Here is a 19,596-nt window from a genome sequence, read left to right as displayed (position 1 = left end):
TCGCGGCTGCGGTCGACTGGCCTGAGCTCGAAAAGAAAAAAGCAAGGGTCGAGCGGAAAACGAGGTTGCCCGTCCTGCCAAACCTCCGCGTTGGCGTGTCTCGCGGATACCCTCTCACAGGCACTCGCTTTGCTGTAAATACGCCTCAAGCCGCGCCCTTGGGGACCTTTGAGGTCCCCACAGGAACCGAGTTCGAGTTCGAGCGAGTTTCTCAGGCGCTGGGCCGCATGTCCTCTCTTTTCCAGTTCGCGACCTTCTCCGTCGGACGCCGCCCTCAATTCTCCGACTTCCTGGGCGTTTTTCTCCGCGCCCAGCCGCCTTTCCAACCAAGACCGCGGATCCCGCGGGCAGCGCCGGCGGTCCTGGAGGTGTATGTACACCGCAGAACCGCTAATACTTCTGATTGGTGGCGGAGACACCCGCTGGCGCTAGGGAAGGTGTCGAAGTCACTGCCTTTTTTCGCGGAGTGATCCATTTCATCGAAGAAACACCCGGACTCTCGACTTCGACTCGTCTGAATCTTCTTGTCTTCGTCGCCTCTTTCCGCCCTCGCCTTTCGTTTTTTTCCACTTCTTCCCAACAACTTCGGCACGATGACTGTTCTAGACAAGGACGAAGTCTTCAGGCGGGCGGTCGCCGCCGTTCTTGCTCAGTGGTGAGGCCCGAGACTCCATCTGCGTGACCGCGAGGCTGGAAGTCCAAGCAGTGCGTACATGCCTCACCTGCTGTAGTGTACATACACTTGCCGCGGCGTCTACACCCCGCCAGGCTTCGCCCTTGTCGCGCTGAAACGCGCCAGAAGGGTGGTAGCTGTGTCGCGAGCGCCTTCGCAGAGGCGAGCCTTGCAGGGGGAGTGTATGGAATTTTTCTTGCCTCCTGTTCGAGATTGGTGTTCCGGAGCTTCTCTGCAAAGAGCTGCGAAGTAGAATGCATAGCCAGTTCTCCCTCGCCGGCGTCCCTAGCCCATTCACGGGCAGACGAATCTTCTAGGCCGATCTGTCGTCGCCACGACTCCTGGTGTATGCATGCTTGCTTCATTCCGACCGTTGGCGTAATACGTTTTCAGAAACCGACGCATCAGCGTTACTTTGGTGACCTTTTTTAGCGCATGAGGGGATGAGGAGAGGAATGTTGTCTAAAGCCGGCGATCCGTTAGTACCTACATCATCCCCTCTCCATCGAGGACTCCTGGCTTGGAAGGTTGACGTGTACCTCCTCCCTTCTTGAGAGCCAGCTGCCGGTCTCGGCTGTCGTTTCCCGCCACATCTTCCGGTGGTTTCTCGCCTCTATCCTTCCTGTTGTCGCTTCTTCTCTCTTTGCGCCTGCCACTGGCTGTTTTTCCGTTGCTCTCTTGTCGCCTTCTCTCACTGTTTTTCGCGCGTCTCCTCGGCCGTCTCCTCTCCCTTTGGGGGGCTTGCTTCATTTCACTCTAGGGGATCCGAAAGGAAGCACCGCCACTCCAGATATCAGAGCAGTCTTCGCCGTCACCTTGTTTTCGTGTCTTCGCCTGCTTGTCTCCCTTACTTCTCGTTCTATTTTCAGGACAATTCTGAATTTGGCAGTGGAGCACTCGTGGGGAGGCCGAGGACCCCAGCGGCGCCGCCAAGACCTCTATGAGTGGATTGTCAACACGTTCAGCACGAGTACGCAAGCGGCCAAGCGCCTTTTGTGTGTTTCTTTGCGAGATCGAAGCGCGCTTCAGGAAGAGTCGACTGCGGTTGCCTAGCCTAGATACAGCGAGGTGCATGGAGTGATTCATGCAGTGTGGCTACCTCTAGGAGGCTGTCAACATGCCATATCAACCACCGTCGATGTAACACGTTTTCTTTCCGGATGTATTTTTACGTTCAGGTCTTGTACACATATATAAAGACGTGGTTCAAAAGTGTATCCGCTTGCCCGGCGGACGTAGACATAGATATAGAGATGATTCACAGATATGTAGATAGAGACGGATAGAAAGAGACACAGATAAATTCTGACGTAGATAGATGTAGATAGACAGAGAGTGATGAAGAGAGATTGTGGTAGCGAGAGAGATGTAGATATAGGCAGATGATATATAGATATATTGAATGCTTGAAGATGGAAGTAGTAGAGGTGTAAAGAGAGGTTTAGGCAGAAATACAGAAGGTTTCTGTTGACACAGAGATGTGAGCAATCGTCTATGGCGTTTGAAATGTCCCGAGACGCACCCCCTGTCTGGCTTCCAAAAGAGAGAGTTCTGTTTTTTTCTCTCTCAGGTCGAGTTAACTCCACGTGGCTGGCGGGCGAGTTGAGCTTGAAGTTGGAAGGCATGTTCCACGTGATTGCTGAGGATGAGTCCGACGTGAGCAAAGCCACTCTAGAGAAGAATCCCAAAACAAATGCGTTCCGTTCTTCCGCATCTATCCCTCAGGTGTTCTCCTCACCATGGCTCTCCCCTCCAGTTGCAGTCACCTCTTATACACAAACATGCATGCATACATACAAACATAGTCATACATGCCCGTACATTGCATACACGTACATACATACGCATGCATATATTGTATGTATGAGGGCTCTCTGTCTCTCTGTGTCTGTGGAGCGGCGTGTGTGTTACAAGATCGGGGGTGGTTTATCCGGTTTGTCTGTGTTTTGCGTGTCTTTGGATGATGCTCGGGAGTGAGCACTCGCCACACGAAAGTCTTGTTTGTGCAGGGAGAACCGTTTTCTGCATGCGTTTTCTCCGCCTCTCGGGTTTTTCAGGTGGAAGTCGCTGAGCTTTTGGTGGCTCTGCACGCGAGCACGCGCCGCGGGGATTTTTCTCTCGCGAAGGAGATTCTGGAGAGACATCAAAGTTGCGCCGCAGCTGCTTCGGTCGATGGCTCGCGGCACCGACAGCCTGGCGCTCTGGGCGAGGATGTAGAGGGAAATGCAGGCCACATGAGTGAGGCAAAAGCAAAAAGCAAGGCAGACAGAGGACTTGTGTCTCGGCTTCGCGTCTGAAGAGCAGATCTTGAAAAGTGCTTTGAAACCTGAAGAAAAAGCTCTTTTAAGGACCCAATGTTTGCAGATTCACGCTGTCGGAACCAAGGCGCTGGTCGACGCAGTCTTGTGTTGGGAAAACGAAAGAGAAACATATGTCCGTCCAGCCCCACCAAAGTATGAATGGGTGGAAGGACGCTTCTGGATGTGGTGGATGCATTCAAACCGCGTGTGTATGTGTGGAGTGCAAATGGATTGCATGTCTTATTACTCAACAGTGAGTAGCGCGACGCATGCATTGTGTGTATGCAATAGAAAACGGGATCCGTTTTCATGTTAACCAGTGAAGCACTGCAAGGGATTCGTGATGTCTGGTAACGTGTGATTCGTGCTACATATGACGGAGACAGGAGTGTCGCGCGCTTTTCTGGGCATTTTTCAGTTTTGTTTTTTACCGGTTGTCTCTCCACCCCACCGAGAAGCGATCTGGGCGGCGTCGAGAAGGTACAGACGACTGCGAGGGAGAGACTGTGGGACGAGCACAGCGGGGCGAGCTGCCTTTTCTGCGTCCTTTCTTGCGGTTCTAGTGTGAAGAAGTTTCTGCTCCTGTGCATGCGCTCCAATGGCTCAGGCGACTCGTCCTCAGATCAAGAATGTGACATGGAGGAGGACCTCGCTGGTCTCATGGCGAACGCCAGCATGACGCCGATTGGCTGCGATGGTCCCCCAGGTACGGCACTGCTTAACACTGCTGCAGTGGGGCTTGCAATATCTCATCGGTATTCGTTTTTGCCGAAACGGTTTCCGAGCTGGATGGACGCGTCTTTGTGACTGAAAGAGGTCTGCCTGGCATGTTCTTCTGTCCTGGATTGCCGCAAAGGGAGTACCTTGCTGCGGATAATGCATGCAAACGCACGAAAATAGTAAACGTCTGAACTCTGGCTTGCCTACCACTTCCCCTGTCTGTGGTGGCCAAGACCCTCCCTCCATGCTCTATACGCGTACCCCTCACTAACACACATGTATGTAGGGCACTTGGCTCTTACGTAGAAGTGATCTTTGACTCTGTCTTTATATGTATCTCCACATATAATATATATGTGTATCTTTTTACGTATCTGCGCCAAAAGGAGATAGCGGACTCGGTAGGACGCGCCTTTCTGCTCGTGGGCGTGACAGGGAGAGGGGATCCCGAGCTCTCCACGCCTGTTTTACTCCCGCCGTGTGTGTTTTTCCTCACACTGTCTTATTCCTGACAGCGACACGAACGCGATCGCGGACAGCAGCTCGAGAAGCGGAGAACGCCCGCAAAGGCGAACCTGGGGAAGACGAATGGATTCAAGTTTCTCGCGGCAATCGTCGACCGAGAGGTTAACGAGTGGAAAGGGGTGTGTTGAACGGTGCATTTAGATGAACGCAGTTTCTTTTGTGGTGACAGAAATGCTGCCACGTGTAGCTCACGCACATTTGCAGCTGGGGTCTGCAGACAGTCGGGCAGGTCTGCCGACTCAGGCCTGGCTGTTTGCCCGCCGTGCGTCGAGGCTGCTGTTTTAGGAAGAAGCGGGTTCCTGGAAGTTCGCGAACCAAGGGAAAGACCGTTGGATCTCTCTGCTGGTAGAGAGCTCCGAATGTTTTTGAAGAAATGCATGTGGGCAATGGGTGAGCCGAGCGGTTTCACAGAGGGAGGCTCTCGGCGCCCGCGGACATCTGGAAAGAAGTTAGGGTTACTGTCACATGCACAGAACGCGATGAGTAACAGAACGCGATGAGTAACGGCGCGGAAAAGTCTGCCCACGGACGTAGCGACGGCAGTTCTGTCCGGGGATCGTGGTCCGCTTTTGAGGCTCCGACTTGCGGACTATAGTTTTGCGCAACTTTCCGTGGAAAGCGAAGGAAAACTCGACGCACGCTCGCCGAAAGGCTTTTTAACGATTTTGCACTCTGGCGCTTCGCATGGTTTGACGAACTGTGGTGAAGTCGTCGCTTTCCGTGCTCCTCGAGTGGAAAGACGCCCGAGTCTGCTCACGCTCTCACACAGACCGAAAACAAGTGCGCTGGTCACTGACCTACTACGCTGAAACGAATCGGATTCCTGGGGCTTCGTCGCCTTGCGTGAATCTGCGGCACCTTGAATTTATGATACCGCACTTTCCCTCGTTCACTGCCGCCGTTGTGCAACTTATAGTCGCCATTTTCTGCTTTTTAGTACGCGAGTATAAACTCGTATGCACAGATGGGCATTATTGCTCTTTTCTGACATCACCGTTTTAGAACGCAGAGAAATCTGCGATCTGACCGCCGAGGCATCTTTCTTGGCAGTACCAGTGGGCGAGTGTTAAGGCGACGATCTAACAATTTCGATAAAGCCAAGCCACATGGGTTGGTTTGTTCGCTTGGAAATCCTGTAGAAACCACTCAGATCCAAGGGCGGACGAAGCTGGGGGGCCGCCGCTTGGACGCTGAAGTGAGTGACAGTGTTGGTTGAGTAGGAGCACAGAACCAGTCCGGGAACATTAAAAGGGAAACTGCCACAACGAATGCCACAACAATTGTTAAGCTAGTAAATCACTGTGCATTTCACTCCATGTCCGCCTTACGACTTTATAATCAAACATAAAACCAAGTTTTAGGGGAATCCGGGATCCTTCTTGGCACGGCGTTAAATCCTCATACGCACATACCTAAGAAGATTAACATGATACTGGCCAAGAATAGAACAGACAAAAAGAGTACGCTGACGATTCTGCATTTACATCTGGAACAGATTCAGGGTATCTCCGAATATACGTGTTTTGACAAAGTGTGCGACGCAAAACATGAAAGAGCGAGCGTAGCTCCGCGTCTCGAGCTTTCGTAGCAGCTATCGTCCAGCTGATTTAGCTTCCACGGTCCTCTTCTTGCTATCAAAGTTGCGCTAGCAGCCTTTCGAGACTAAGATCCCGAAGGATTAAACATTGCGTGAAGAAAGCGTTTGCCAAAGACAGAGACGCGACATGGGAGTGCTGCGTCCAACCAAAGCGTTTATCATTCTCAAAGAGAGAACCGGAATTCCATCGGCACTAAGCCTTCCGCAGAATCTACAAAAGTAGTCACCTTCAATGAAGGATCTCTTAAGGCTATTGTATGTGTGTGTGTTGTGACAGATTGTGTTAGGACGAGATACGGAAAGAAGACAAATCTGTTTGCAGGGGGCTTTTTCAAGGGGAGCATTTCGCTCAAACTCTTCGTTTTCCTGTGTATCGATGGTGAAGCGTGTCGCGTCGCATACTGACTAGCGGCGAGTGGCATGCTCCATCTGTCGATCTCGCGTACCTGTTCCCCCCCGAATTTTACGCTTGTTACTCAGCAGTTGACGGCTGTCACGGATTGAAACACGGGAGTTTGTGACTCATTCCTGCTTCGGGGGAATACTTTTTTTTCTTTGGCTCCGACAGGTGAGCTCGCCGAACAGCGGCGGTGGTTGCTGTCAAGATCTTTAGGGACGCGCTTCCAGTTGTGGACCTGTGTTTTCCCAAGCCGGAAAGCGACCGTCGCAGAGTGAGAGGGGACCTGACCTCTGCGATTCTTTTCAGCGTGTCGTTGCAAACTGCCGGCGGGATATCTCGGCAAGAACAATCAGCTGTACGGAACGCGTGGCACAATGGGAAGGAGGGAATCTCTGGTTGGCTTTGAAACGGGCAAGTTGGACAGTGGCGTGAAACATTCACAAGAAGACAAGGCATCGGATGATACGGCCGCAGATGCTCTCGAAACTAACGACTCATCCGACAACTATGGACCCCGGCCGCCGAAGAGCGAGGATGCGGCGCGTTTGCGAAAGTGAGTGTAACGCGGCTGCGTCGCGTTCAGTCAAGAATCTGATGTTTCTTCTAATAGTGTCTCACCTTTGTAGACCAATCGTAACACACTGCCCCACCCGTACACCGAAAATAAGAACAACTGCAGGAACGCGTACCCCGTAAGTGGCAATTGCCCCGCCGTCATTAGACTGTATGCCACATTTCCGTAGGACCTTCTCTCTGTGAATGGTGGAAAGGAAACAGAACGTGTATTTCAGGAGGGGAATATAGATTTTCACGTTTCTCTTCACTGTCGCAGTTCGGATGCCGACAGACACGCTGCGCAACGACAGTGTTTTCAAGAAACGGCAGCAGGGGTCCATCTGGCGCCGAGGGGTGTCCGACATCGAGTTCGATATGTGGATCGATAGTGCAGATAAAACGTTTAACCATTCTCGAGTTTTTCGGGGATTCACAACACCGGCGCGCGTTACCGCCTCCTGTCGTTTTCGCAGGATTTACGATCAGGCACACGAGGGCCGGAAACGCCAACGGAAAGCTAACTTTCAGGCCTTATTGACGTCTTTCGGTCTTGTGGCATATGTGGCGGTGAGCGGTTTTCTCGTTCTTCGTTATGCTACCCCGAGGTCGAAACGCCCACAGCAAGTTGGTGGTGGGTCCGATTATGGCCTCCACGATGGCTATCCGGTCCGACACGACAACTGGTATATCCGCGACAAGCCTAACCCCCCAGGTATTGCCACGATTGCTACTGCGAGTGAATTTGGTCGTGTCGCGCCTTTTCGTTCGAAGTTCTATCCTCAAACTGTGCCAGCAGACATCGATGCTGCTCTTGATTTAGTGTATGGACCCCTACCGGGAAACGTACCACCTCATCGCCGAACCAGGTGGTGAGGCGACAGCGAAGGCTCGTCGTTTAATGTCAAACCGACTATGTTTCTCCTTGTGTTGATGTAACATAACAGTGGAAGCGTCTGAGACGTCGGAGCTGTTGTTTCGAAAGCGGAAAGTGTCGCCGTGGGGACTGTGGCTTTTACTTGGTGGAGACGTTACCGCGCGTGCCCACAGGCTGGGTTTGATGGGAGGTGACCTGGGAAAGTTCCTGTGTTCAGGAAGAGGTGGATTGTTTCACAGGTTCTCGAGGTGAGCCTACTTTCTGAGTGAGCAGCAACGCTGCGAATCTAACCAACGGCTTAAAAGGTATTTACGGCGACGTGTTATCTGCTGTTTGTAGTCCTGACTATGGACCAACTTTTCGCTTGCGAAAGTGAACGCAGAGAGGGGGACAGAGTTGGAATTGAGAGTTTTACAGATTGCGACGGTGAAGCAATTGGCTGTTTCTTCGCGATTCGAACAAGCGAGTGCCTGGAACGGAACCAGAGGGATGGTCGTGTCTACTTTGAGAAGAAGGAACTTCTGGATGTAGACGGTTCTCAGGCACCTCCTCTGTGTTCTTAAGAGACGAGCTGTGGCGGAGACCGCGACAACGGCATTTTACCGTGACGGACGGGTTAAGGGTAGGGCACTGTTACGTCTAGAGAGAGAAAGCGGGACGATGCAGTTCAGTCCTTTAGGGGCTCTTGCGATTCACAGACTGCCGCGCGCAGTGTCGCTGTTTACTGGCAAATGAAGGCACACCGCTTTTGACCATTTCCAGAATGCTCGGTAGAACCCTTTTCAGAAGGCTTCTCCGCAGTGCGCCTGTCGTTTTCGCTTGCTTCCGGGTTTGAGGTGGTGTTACATGTGACAGTGGAAAGTCCTCAAGAGTGCGGATGTGCTTTGTTCTGGGAGACATTTGTAGGACCATCGGGGGAAAAGGGATAGACAGAACCCTGAACGTTTGCACCTGTTCTGATGTCAGGATCCCGTAAAGCCGATCGCTGTTTAGCACCGTGTCAGTTTCATCAAGAAACGAAGGAAAGTCAGTCAGTCGAACACCTCGATTGAAGCAGAAGGCAGAACCCAGTGTTCTCCAAAATGATAGGCGGTCTCTTGCGTCACCACTTCCGATGTTCGGGTTCTCAAAAGCCTACGTGAGAGTCTGCAAAGCGTGAGCGTATCGTGCTTCAGTTGCGCTTGTGCGACGGGGAATTCGGGCGGTCGAGAGCAGTGCGAAGAAAGTGAGAGGCCAACTGCCGCGTGCATCCTGTTGAGAGGGCCATAGAAACGTAGACTGTGTGCTGTGAAACGCCGTGTGTGTTTCGGCTGCGTTTCTCGAAGGTTGTGCAAAATACATTTGGCGTTCCGTTAGCCTTTCCATAGAGTTCCTCGCGAAGGATGTCTTTGTAAACGAAAACAAAAACTTTCGGCAATCCGAGGTAGCCAGAAGCCGAGGCAGGAGCAGACCCTCCGGTCCTTCGGCACGAGGCACCTTGCAGGATAAAGGAATTCAACACCGTCGCCGCGTTCGTCTGCAACTGCGGCGTCGACATATAAACATACTGCAGTTCTGTTCGAGCCCCTCGAGGGGAATTATTCACTCTTCTGGGTATCCTGTTTCCCCACTTCAACACACATCAAACGAACGTAAGGTTACACGTATATCTACGCAGGAAGGATGAGCCAAGAGCCTCCCGCACACTGACAAGTCCGTGCATGCACTGTGCATAGAGAAACGTATCTTGTAGGGACAAGAACGGAGACTCTTTGGCCTTGATGCGTTGTTACGACGTTTCCCCCAGAATTGTCTGCAGGCAGACGGGGAGTGAGCAACTCGACCCTCGCCTGCGCGTTTGAAAAGACAGACACTCTACCGCAGTTTTTCTTTTCGCCGCTCACGCGAAGTGAGCCGGCTCTTCCCACATCGTTTCTTCGTTCCTACTCTCCGACTCAAAAAGGACACAAGCAAAAGACTTCTCATTCTCGCTTCAGGATCCACACAGACCCACCAGGCATCCGTATGCACACTCGCAGGCACACTCCAACTCAAATCTGCATGCATATACCTATATATATATATATATATATATAAATAACGTAGATACCATGCATTTATACAGACACGTGTTGGTGTGTACGACTTTTTGAACACACGTGTTCTTCGGGGACTTTGCCTAGGTGTTGAGGTGTCTCGACGTTTTTTCCTTCTTGACTTGAGCCTCCTTTCCGTAGCCCCCCTCCCCCCCCCCGTCGCCGTTTTCGCCCGGCTGTGCTTTCCTAATTCTCCAAAGAGGCTTTTCTTGTCCCTGCTGCTCATGCCATCTCATGCCATGTCGTCGTCGTCGTCAGACTTCTCGCTGCCTGCTTCTTCAACAAACGCCACTTTGGTTTTCGTGCGGTCGAAGGTGATCAACGTGAACTCCTCGTATTGGCTGAGAGCAGCGTCGAGCTGTTCATTCGTCAGGCCTGCAGCGGCTGCTTGCTGCTGCAGAGCAGAGACTGGCATCCACCCATCCCACTTGGCGCCCTTTTTCTGCTGAGTTCGACTCCTCAGATTCCTGCAACAGACGCAACTCCACAGAACTCCGACATTAAAACCATCGACACATCTGGCCTCTCAATAGACACGCAAGGCCTCGTGTTCGCGTGCATCGAACAAACATACACATACGGAGGTGTATCGGGTCTGACAACTACGGGAGCAGACGCGAGTTCATGAAGGCGAGGTGCTCCACGTTTCGCTTACTTGAGGATTTCAAAGGCGAGACTAGCTCGGTCTTGCTTTCTCCTTCTTCGCCCTTCTTCTGCAACTCGCACGCTCTCCTTCGAGGCTTCCATCAAACGCAGCGCCTCCTCGAAGTCAGGGCCCTCGACCCAGTCACTGAAGCGGAGGCACGCCAGAGCCTGCGAAAAAGAACACGAGCATGCAAAAAACTCCCACACACCCATATCCACATATATATCCATATATATATACATGTTTGCATGCGAAACATATACATTTATATACACGCAGGGCCCGACACCTTTCGAATCCAGTCTAGCTTCATATGTGCATCTCTACATATCTTCATGTATATATTGCATATTTATTTTTACGAATATTTTTTGAACAGATGGAAGAGTGGACATTCGTGAGGTGGCCAGACGAGAGACACGAGGTTACAAAGGAGAGGCGAAACGCGGGAGAAAGATAATTCAGACATTCGAAGTTCGAACACAAGTTCAAGGTTCGTGAACGGGGAAATGAATGCCTGCAGTGTTGGACGGTAGATTCCTTTCCACATCGCATAGAAGGCATGCAAAAACACATGCATTCAACTGAAAGGAGAAATGCAAACACTGCGAAAAAGGGTCATTTCCAACTCCAGATACCAGGGCGACGCAGCACTGCAGCGCTGCAGGCGCAGACGCACGTTCAACTGTATATACACCCGAGAGGAGAAACCCGTGTGGGTGTGAGCGGGGAGCATAAAGAGCTCGATGTTCTCTCGTGACGGGAACTCTTCAACTGCCTATCCTAGGCTCGACATAAAAAAGGTCTCTGATCTGAGATACACAGTTCTGGATCACGGTCAGAGACCGGGAACTCCAGTCTGCTCAGTTGTATGCTTCCTTCTGCATGCACGACGAATGTTTTTTGATTTTTGGAAAGTAGCTGAAAGTAGATTTTTCCCGCCTCCACCTGCCATGCTGAGTGGTCTGGCTTCCGCACGGTACTTAACCAGTCCGAGAGATTCCGCGTGTTGGTTCCGGCACTGCAGTTCCCCTTAGATTCAAATGCATCGCGACACACTGTTGAATGCTTCCTCTGTCGGTCACTTGACTCGATTCTCGAAAGTCGGTTCAAGTTGGAAGCAGTCGCGGAGACGAAGAGTTGCTGCTGCACGACCCCCGCTGTAGCGTCGGGGCCGGCTCAGGGCAAACAGCAACTGCGTCCAGCGAAACGAAGCTCTCTGGATCTGCTGTCTCCGCGGTATCTCAGGACGTAGGCGAAAACACTGACGGTCGGCGACGTCGAATCGCGACTTGGCCTGTCTCAGCCGCTTCCTAAGAAAACCTCTCGGGACTACTTTTGCAGGAAGGTTCGGACGCGGAGAGAACGCACCTGAGCGAGACGAAGAGTGCCGAGGAGAGCACGCGGAGTGGTGTAGGAAGGAAGAATGCCTGAAAGTCTCTCTTGCTGCTGTTCGTCGTAGCGCGTGTTTGCGTACCAGTCGGCAACTTGAGGAATCAAGGAACTGCAAGTCCACCGACAGCACACACTCGCAGCCAGAACGCAGTGTCTGTCGAAGCAGGACTTTCTTCACCGCCTTCGCAGAAACACTCGGCAGAGAACGCTGGACAGAAGAGGCCATACACAGGCCCGCACACCTCGAGACAACTCCAACGACACAATCTCACCACTTCGAGGAAAAACAAAAGACCTCAGAAAGCAACTACGAAAAGACACCGGTCCTCGCATATATATATATATATTTGCATATATATACATATATATATATAGAGAGAGAGAGATCTAGGTAGGAATGTGGGCATCTGCTGCAGGTCTGCGCCCTCCGTAGAATGAGATGAGTTCGTGTTTTTTGGTTTTTTTTGTTTTTCGGGAAGTTGATTGTTTTTTTCAGTGGCGTTTTTGCTTCTCACTCTTCAAGAGCAGGGTTGCCTTTCTTCGCTTCGTCGATGAAGGCGCGAAGAACTTTTTTCTCCACGAGTTGGCTGCCGCCTCCTTCCTCGCTCTGTTTCCTTCCGTTCTTTTTCCTCCCCTTTCTGCCCTTCTTCTCTGTTTGCTCGTCACTCTTCGCCTCCGCAAAAGCAGCAGACGCCGATCGATAAATCCCCAAGATGTGCGCCGCCATCTGCGTGTCTCTCTGTCGGTCTGCTTGGTCGAGCAGCAGAAACTGAAGGTCGAATCTGGAAAAAGAAAACGCAGGTTCTACCATGGAGACGAGATCTGACATCCTGGATCGACCGACCTCGAGTCGCGACATCGTTTGCTGTGAAACGCGAGGCGCGCAACACACGCAGGTCCCAGAGACCGAGAGGTTGCGGGGAGAGGAAAGAGCGAGGCGCGCACAGGAGAAGGAAGCGCCATAGCAACAGAGAACGGGAAAAGCGAGAAACCGAGAACGAGAAGGAGAGTCTGCGAAAAACTCGAGTTTCCCTGTCTGTCTCGACCCTTCTGTCGGCTCTCGCAGACGCACCGAGACAGAAGCGCCGCTGGTAGATTCATGTTGACCATCATCGGTTTCTTCACGTCGTATCTGAAAAGAGAAAAATCAACGGGGACAGCAATTTTCACAAACCCTAAACAGGGGGCTCCGAGTGTCTTCACGCAACGCGCGCGGAAAGAAAAGACACGACAAAAGCTTCTGAAATGCCATCAGCGGTGCCGTGCATGCAGAGAGACGAGAGATGGAACGGGAAAGCTTGGAAACACCTGCTTCTATCACTCTCAAAAACAAAGCACTCTCTCAGGCTGAAGAGACGTCCAGAGACAACTCAAGAACTTCTGAAACTTCCACTGCCACCGACAGGAGGAGGAGAAACATCTGCATCCCCGGGTGAGGAGAAACGAAGGAGATTCAACGCAGAAAGAGGTAAAGCAGCGAGAGAAAACAGGGACACAGCTGAATGCCTGGAGAGCCTTGCGATATCCGAGAGAGGAAAGCAAAGAAAGACGAGAGACCGGGATCACGTGAGGGAACCCGGACACGAGAAAAAAGGAGAAACGTTGGGAGAAACAGAGAGCAAGAAAGACAGAAAAGGGAAGAGACAAAGAACGAGATCAAGAGAGAGGAGGATCCGAAGAGAAAAAGACGAATTGAAAGGATATTTGGAGGTATCGAAAATGAGATGTCCTCACCGTCCATCCTTGGGATTCGCTGCCGCCAAGACGGCAGTGCGCGCCGGCAAGCAGCTGCAGTGTCCTGCCTTTGCGATGGAAACTGACTGCTGCTCCATGACTTCGTAGATCGCGCTTCTGTCAAAGTCGTCCATCTGAAAGAAGCGTTTTCACAAAAGAAGTTGTAACTTCTCCACGCACTTGGGTCGAGAAACGCGGGGCAGCCAGGAAAAACGACGCTTCCAGCAAGTCTTCAGCGTTTTCCGCAGTTTTCTCTTTCCTTTTCTTCTCGACAGTCTCTCTCCTTCCCTCTCCTAACTCTCCTCGCGTTCTCTCTCCTGCTTTCTCTTCTCATCACGCCCAGCTGCCAACTTTTGTTCTCTCCGTGCGTCTTCTTTCCTTCTTCTCCTCTCGCCTTTCTTCTCCCTCACCCTACGCTTTCCTCTCGCCTCTCTGTTCGTTCCGCCGCTGCCTCTTCTTTCTCTGTTTCGGTTTCTTAGGTAGGTCTCTGTACCTTGTCGAACTCGTCGATGCAGCAGATGCCGCGGTCTGCCAGGACGAGGGCGCCTCCTTCGAGAGTCGTTTCCATGGTCGCAGGGTCTTTGATGACTGCTGCGGTCAAGCCACTGCTGCTGCTTCCCTTCCCCGTCGTGTAGATCGACCTGGGGGCGATCGAGCAGACCTGCTTCATCAGCTGGCTCTTCGCCACCCCAGGGTCGCCCATGAGCAGGACGTGGATGTCTCCGCGAATCATGCCGCCGTCGTCCTTCGTGACCGTTTTCCCGCCGATCAGCTGCAGCAGGAGAGCCTTCTTGACGTCTTCCATGCCGTACACTCCGGGAGCGATGCTGCGCGCGAGCAAGTCGTACAGCCCCGGAGTCTGGCGGAGTTTCGCGACTTTCTCCGCAATCTGCAGACTCTCCCTGCGGTCCAAGTGAGTCTGCTGCTTCTTCAGTTGAATGAAGGAAACTTCGAATACTTTTTCTTGCACCAGACCCGAGCGCAAAGCCGCGAACCCCATCTTCCGCACCGGCTTCAACACCCCCCCCAGTGTCACCGTCATCCCTGGAAAAGACCGAACAGAGAGAAACAAAAAACGCGTGAAAGGAAATGCAATGACGAAGCGGATACGAGAAGGAGGAAGACTGCGGAAAATGCGAAACAGAGGACACAGGCAGCACGGAAGGCCAGGGAGACGCGAAAAACATACAACGGAGACGCAGGGACATGGAGCGCGAAACGGAAAACGTAACAGAAGAGAGCAGAGACAGAGCGAGTAACGAGAAGCGACGAAGACACACGAGAGGACCCAGAGAAGAACAACGATAACAGAAAAGAGAACAGAAACGCTACGAATAAAAAAGAGAACGAAGGACGACGCCAGAACCTGCGAATGCATGTGCCAGCCCCCACTTCAGAACGAAGAAGCGAGATCTGTAACGCGCGCTCGGCTTCAACGAACGTGACAGACGAGTCGACCTGGGTGTTTGTCGGGTGGGGAGGCCGAGACGGTGTTCACGAGGCCTTGAGGACTGGGCTCGGACTCGTGAAGCTGGAGACCCATTCCCCGTCGTGAGAACTTCGCTGTGTCCGTCTACTCGAGAGGCGTCGCACGCGGGGGGCAGAGAAAGCAACGCCGTTCGCTTTCGCTCACCAGGCTGAAGGATGTTTGTGACAGCATGGCCGACGAGGTGGCAGTTGAGAGTGCGAGGAACGTCTGCTTCTGGAATCTGGCACGTGGGCTCCTGGACCTTCACTTCTTGAAAAGGCAAGAAGAAACTCAACTTCGGATGGAGGTGGAGAGTGCATTCGCGGTTCCGGCTGTTCTTGCACAAGGGGCAAGTCAGGAGGGGCATGAAGGCGTTTGCTTCCACCTGCGAGACGGCGAACATCGGAACAGTCTCTTGAAAAAAGCAAGCGAAGCCAGTCGAGAAAACAGCGGCGCGAACTCCCGTCTTCAGCTGCATGTCTGCGACGACCTCACTGTGGACCGACGCTGACCTCCACTCAAGAAAGAGGTGAACAAACAGGCAAGCATGCGTCCCCTTCACAGGTGCAAGCAGTCACTTCGGTTCCACGCGCGTCAAGGACGTTATACGAGCTCCGTCTCGCCGCGTCTCTGCTGATCTCCACATGTGTGTCTACGTCTTCCCCGAAAACGTCGACGCATGCGCTCTGCAGACAGGAGACAGAAACAAATCTGTGAGGACATCGAGTTCTCGGCGGACGCAGACGAGACAACGTACCGGTTGGAAGACCTTCTCGTGGCACTCCTCGCACTCGTACGCAGCGACCAGAAGCTTCGGCTTCACTTGCTGCACGCGAAGAACCTCGCAAGTGAAGAAAGAAAACTTCCCCATGCTCGTCGCGTCTACGCTCCGAAAGAGGCGGCAGCCTTCTCGAGCCGGCGGATACAGGCAGACGCGGCTGGGAAAAAAGAAAAGACAACAGAAGTACGCGCGCGTCTCGGTTTGACCTTGGACTTTGAAAACACCATGCACCTCGACACTGTCGCCGCACACCCGTTCATCTGCCTGCATCAACTCTTTCTGGGCAGAGAGAGGTCACTGCTGCGTGGTGAGAGACGCGAGGAATCGTCCTCAACTGCGCCTGGAAGTCGCTGGGAAAGGCGCGCGAGTTGACGGAACGATTTCCGATTCCTTCAGAAACTAAAGCTTTGGGAACTCGCACGTCAGTGTCGAAGACGCGGACCGCTCCACGGCGGCGAGGCTGGAGAAGGAGGGCCTCCGAAGACACTTACAACCCACAGCGAAGAAAGGCAGGCACCCGTCGAGCCGCCATGTCGCGTTCCCTGAAAAACGCATGCAAAGCACTTCCACGGCTCCTTCCATGCGGACGCACGCAAAAAAAAACTGAGAGACGGAAACACATCCAAGCCGCGTCAAACCGCGTTCACCTACATATATGAAACATATCTACTCATATACATATGCATGTATATATGCATGCTTGTACAAACATTCACGCACATGCTTATATCAAACGTCTGGGCATCCAAAAGAAACAGAGTTCCCTGTGTGAGATCGTTCACAGTCCTTCTACATCCGCAAATATATACATATACATATATGTATTTGTATGGTTGTATGTACCTATTTCTCTACGTAAATGCATGTATAAATATACATGTATGTATGTGTATAGATGCATGCAAATGTGTATGAAATGAGGGCCTGAAGCGTTTCGAAGACTGTTTTTCGGACCGGATTTTTCTCCAAGGGTCTTTCTTTCGGAGTCTGAGCTTCAGTTCGTTGTTGAGCGCCTGGCTGTCGGTCGCCTTGAGGAAGTGCACTTGATCTTGCTCTACCTCCACTTCTTCGCCGGTCTCGAACAGATCGGGTTCTTGCTTCAGCACCGCATCTGCAGCCTGGTAGAGCAGTTCGATGTAGCGACTCGTGTTGGTCAGAATCGCTTCGTATACCGTCAAACTCGCAGCCTTCTTCGCACTGCCGAGGTCCTCTTCGCCCAGAGGAGCGTCCTCCGGTTGCTGCGTGGTGAAGAACTGCGAATGCGAGAAAGACGTTCCAGAAACAGCAAGCGATGCGCGCGGAGAATAGCGAAGATGCACACAGCGAACAGCGAGCGTCGACATGTAGAAAAACGAGGAATCACGCGACGGACAAGAGGAGATAGAGAGAAAGAGAGAAGACAAAGAAAAAGAGACAGGAAGAGGAGAGAGAGAGGGACAGGAAGGGAGCGAAAGGAAACGAGAGGGAAGCATGGGAAGAAACACTTACGAAACTCTGCGAGTGGGTACAGCTCAGCGAGGAAGACACGCGGAAGAAACGAAAAGAACTCTCAAGAGAGATCTCGCAGACGGCCTCGCAAACCGCTGCAGAGAGAAAAGGTCTTTCCCAAGACGCATGTCTTTCTAAAAAAAATGTCGTAGCCGTGTGCTCTCACCTCTCGCACGTCGTCCAGATAAACCGGCAAGTCATCTCGGCGTTCATCGTGGACAGCTTGCTGAACAGAAAGTCAAGAAAGACGACAGATGCACAGAAAAGGTGGAGACACGAAACGAGAAACTGAAAGGGAGAAGCGGAGGGCGCGGGAGAGAAGAGAAAACACGAAACCCACGCGAGAAGCTTCAAGGCGGAGAGAAAAAGAAAAAACGCGACCATCAGAGGACGAACAACAGGCGAAAAGGGAGTGATGAAGCCGCCAGGCGCCGTAGGGTGTACATACACCTGGAGACCTTTCGTTGTCTCTTGTCGCCCTCGACAGATATCTCTCTTCTTTCCGAAAGAGGAAAAGCGGAAAGTGCGAGGAAAAGGCAGAGCACAGCCATCTTTCTCTTCCAATTTCCCCGACTATGCGGAGTAAGGAGGCAAGTGTTTTCGCAGGAATCTGCGCTCAAAGACAGCAAAGACACCTGGCCTGAAAAGAGGACTTCCGTGCGTACTAGAAGATTGCGGTACTTGAAGTCGCCGTGTGTGGCGTTGACGTTCTCCCCCTTTCCTTGAGAAGCGAATTCATCGACAAAGTGAAGGAAAAAGTTCTTCAAGAGAGACACATGGCGGTCGTACTGTTCCACCTCGTGGGTCGCCTTCTGCTGCAACGCTGCCTCGTCTGCTCTAAGGAACGCCCAGTGCTGCTGCTGTTGCTGAAGAGTCGTGAAGCAGAGAGTTCCCGCGTCTCCCTGGGTCGCCATCTTTGAAAGGAAGAGTGAAAAAGCGAAAGATTTCCTCTTTGACAGACACCCTGAACTCAAACCCTCGCCTGGACGCTGTGTCCGTACACACGAGAGAAACTTGAGGACGGGGAGAGACACAAAGGGGAGAGGAAAACACTAGAGGAGAGACAGAACTGTGAGGGAGGAGAAATTGGGGCGTTTTCAGAAGGAGGAGACGGGAGTTACGTTCTATTTGGCGGGATTCACAGAAAAAGACCGAGAGAGGAGGGCAGGAACGTGTACAGGAAACAGATCTGAGACCGGGAAACGTCTTGTGTGAGTGTCGCGGAAAGACTCAAGATGCATGACAAAGAATGCCGCGTGTGCACTTCCGTCTTGTCCCTGTTTTCTGTTTAACACTCCACTCGCGTTTCACGAAAAACCGACTGCTCTACACTGTGCTCAGACGAGGAGGCGTACAGCGGGGCTTCAGCGCCTGTTTGCCGAGGAAAAGCGCGGGTGCCAGAGAGCTGGGAGAAACGCGTGTCGAGGAAAAAAGTTCGACTTAGACGGAAAGAAACGACGTTTCACGTGAAGCAAAACAAACGAGATTTGTCTTTGTCTGAGAGGAGAAATTCCTACGCGGGTCCGGAGACGGAGGAGGCGGGAGCGAGGGGCGAGACAAGCGCACACTGTGCCGCAAAAGTGAAAAACAGACGGATTCCGAGTTTTTTCGGGGCGAATTTCCTTTGACAAACGATAAATCACAGTGTTTCAAGGCGACGGAACGGAGAAATGCGGAAAAAGCAGCCGAGACAAGAAAAGGGGGGTGGTCGAGGGGGGAGAGGGCAAACGCATTCCCAGAGAGGGTCGGAGTGCGCGAGCTGCTTCGTTGACAAGAACGAAACAAAGTACAACAGTGTTCCATAGAGGCTGAGGAAACCAGTGAAAACAGAACCCAACGAAATCAAAGCCAAGCCACCTCCAGATTCGGCTTTCTGTTTCCCCGACACCCGCGCGTACACTCAGTGCAGCTTAAAGAAACAGGGGGGGAGGGGGTGTTTATTCCGCAGGAAACGCCTGGGGTGACGCTCAAGTTCAGCCATCGACTCTTTCTAGAGCAAATGAAACGCGTTCTACTCTGAAACTGTGCGTATGTTGAGTCGAGGAGAAAGCCGTGCTGTTATGGGAGACAGCCAGGAAACGAACCGGTGTCGACAACCAAGTGAGTACCTCGAGGTATGGACGATATGGAAAAAAGAAGTCTGCGTCCTTTGAAGTTGTTCCGTAAAAATCCAGATTAGCTCAGAAGCGGATTTCGGTGGAGAAGCTGAGTTGAAAACGGGGAAGATACACTCGACCTGTTTCTTTTCTCGCCGCGAAACAAAGACACAAGTTTTTCCTGCGTGTGGCGTTGAGGCATCACCAGCGAAGCCGCGATGTCGTCAAGGACGCGAACTGAAAATAAACGGGAGGAGCGGAATGTTTTC

At 52.3% G+C, this 19,596-nt stretch overlaps 3 protein-coding genes across 3 annotated transcripts; 2 read left to right on the top strand and 1 right to left on the bottom strand.

The window, feature by feature from the left end:
* Window positions 1-17: 17 nt before the first annotated feature.
* Window positions 18-5,042, top strand: TGME49_237240 (hypothetical protein). Its single transcript, XM_002369035.1, has 6 exons — window positions 18-655; window positions 1,543-1,643; window positions 2,244-2,329; window positions 2,731-2,911; window positions 3,581-3,679; window positions 4,209-5,042. Exons 1-6 carry the CDS (start codon window positions 594-596, stop codon window positions 4,322-4,324), a joined length of 645 nt encoding a protein of 214 aa, XP_002369076.1. The 5' UTR covers window positions 18-593; the 3' UTR covers window positions 4,325-5,042.
* A 55-nt stretch (window positions 5,043-5,097) lies between these two features.
* On the top strand, window positions 5,098-9,826 carry TGME49_237230 (hypothetical protein). The gene is made up of 4 exons (XM_018780489.1): window positions 5,098-6,383; window positions 6,522-6,768; window positions 7,244-7,482; window positions 7,984-9,826. Exons 2-4 carry the CDS (start codon window positions 6,590-6,592, stop codon window positions 8,205-8,207), a joined length of 642 nt encoding a protein of 213 aa, XP_018635766.1. The 5' UTR covers window positions 5,098-6,383; window positions 6,522-6,589; the 3' UTR covers window positions 8,208-9,826.
* Window positions 9,426-18,301, bottom strand: TGME49_237220 (DNA replication licensing factor Mcm7, putative). Its single transcript, XM_018780488.1, has 13 exons — window positions 17,897-18,301; window positions 17,398-17,457; window positions 16,698-16,996; window positions 16,235-16,285; window positions 15,720-15,900; window positions 15,128-15,347; window positions 13,988-14,538; window positions 13,495-13,628; window positions 12,833-12,892; window positions 12,276-12,542; window positions 11,737-11,869; window positions 10,375-10,532; window positions 9,426-10,186 (listed from the first exon to the last, which is right to left on the bottom strand). The coding sequence occupies exons 1-13, from the start codon at window positions 18,143-18,145 to the stop codon at window positions 9,952-9,954; spliced, it is 2,598 nt and encodes an 865-aa protein (XP_018635767.1). The 5' UTR covers window positions 18,146-18,301; the 3' UTR covers window positions 9,426-9,951.
* Window positions 18,302-19,596: the final 1,295 nt, after the last annotated feature.

Source organism: Toxoplasma gondii, chromosome X, assembly GCF_000006565.2.
Source record: "Toxoplasma gondii ME49 chromosome X, whole genome shotgun sequence".
NCBI lineage: Eukaryota > Apicomplexa > Conoidasida > Eucoccidiorida > Sarcocystidae > Toxoplasma > Toxoplasma gondii.
The sequence above is the reverse complement of the archived record's forward strand: the minus strand, read 5'-3'. Positions and strand labels throughout refer to the sequence as shown.

Excerpts from the sequence above, each read along its gene's own strand:
- TGME49_237240 (XM_002369035.1), top strand. The coding sequence starts at position 594 with ATGACTGTTCTAGACAAGGACGAAGTCTTCAGGCGGGCGGTCGCCGCC. Across the intron at positions 2,912-3,580 it reads GGGAAATGCAGGCCACATGA|GCGACTCGTCCTCAGATCAA; the intron begins GTGAGGCAAAAG and ends CCAATGGCTCAG. Across the intron at positions 3,680-4,208 it reads TGGCTGCGATGGTCCCCCAG|CGACACGAACGCGATCGCGG; the intron begins GTACGGCACTGC and ends TATTCCTGACAG.
- TGME49_237230 (XM_018780489.1), top strand. The coding sequence starts at position 6,590 with ATGGGAAGGAGGGAATCTCTGGTTGGCTTTGAAACGGGCAAGTTGGAC. Across the intron at positions 6,769-7,243 it reads GATGCGGCGCGTTTGCGAAA|GATTTACGATCAGGCACACG; the intron begins GTGAGTGTAACG and ends TCGTTTTCGCAG. Across the intron at positions 7,483-7,983 it reads CGACAAGCCTAACCCCCCAG|TCCTGACTATGGACCAACTT; the intron begins GTATTGCCACGA and ends TGCTGTTTGTAG.
- TGME49_237220 (XM_018780488.1), bottom strand. The coding sequence starts at position 18,145 with ATGGCGACCCAGGGAGACGCGGGAACTCTCTGCTTCACGACTCTTCAG. Across the intron at positions 15,901-16,234 it reads GCCTTTCTTCGCTGTGGGTT|CCGCGTCTGCCTGTATCCGC; the intron begins GTAAGTGTCTTC and ends CTTTTTTCCCAG. Across the intron at positions 15,348-15,719 it reads ACGAGAAGGTCTTCCAACCG|GTGGAAGCAAACGCCTTCAT; the intron begins GTACGTTGTCTC and ends GCCGTCTCGCAG.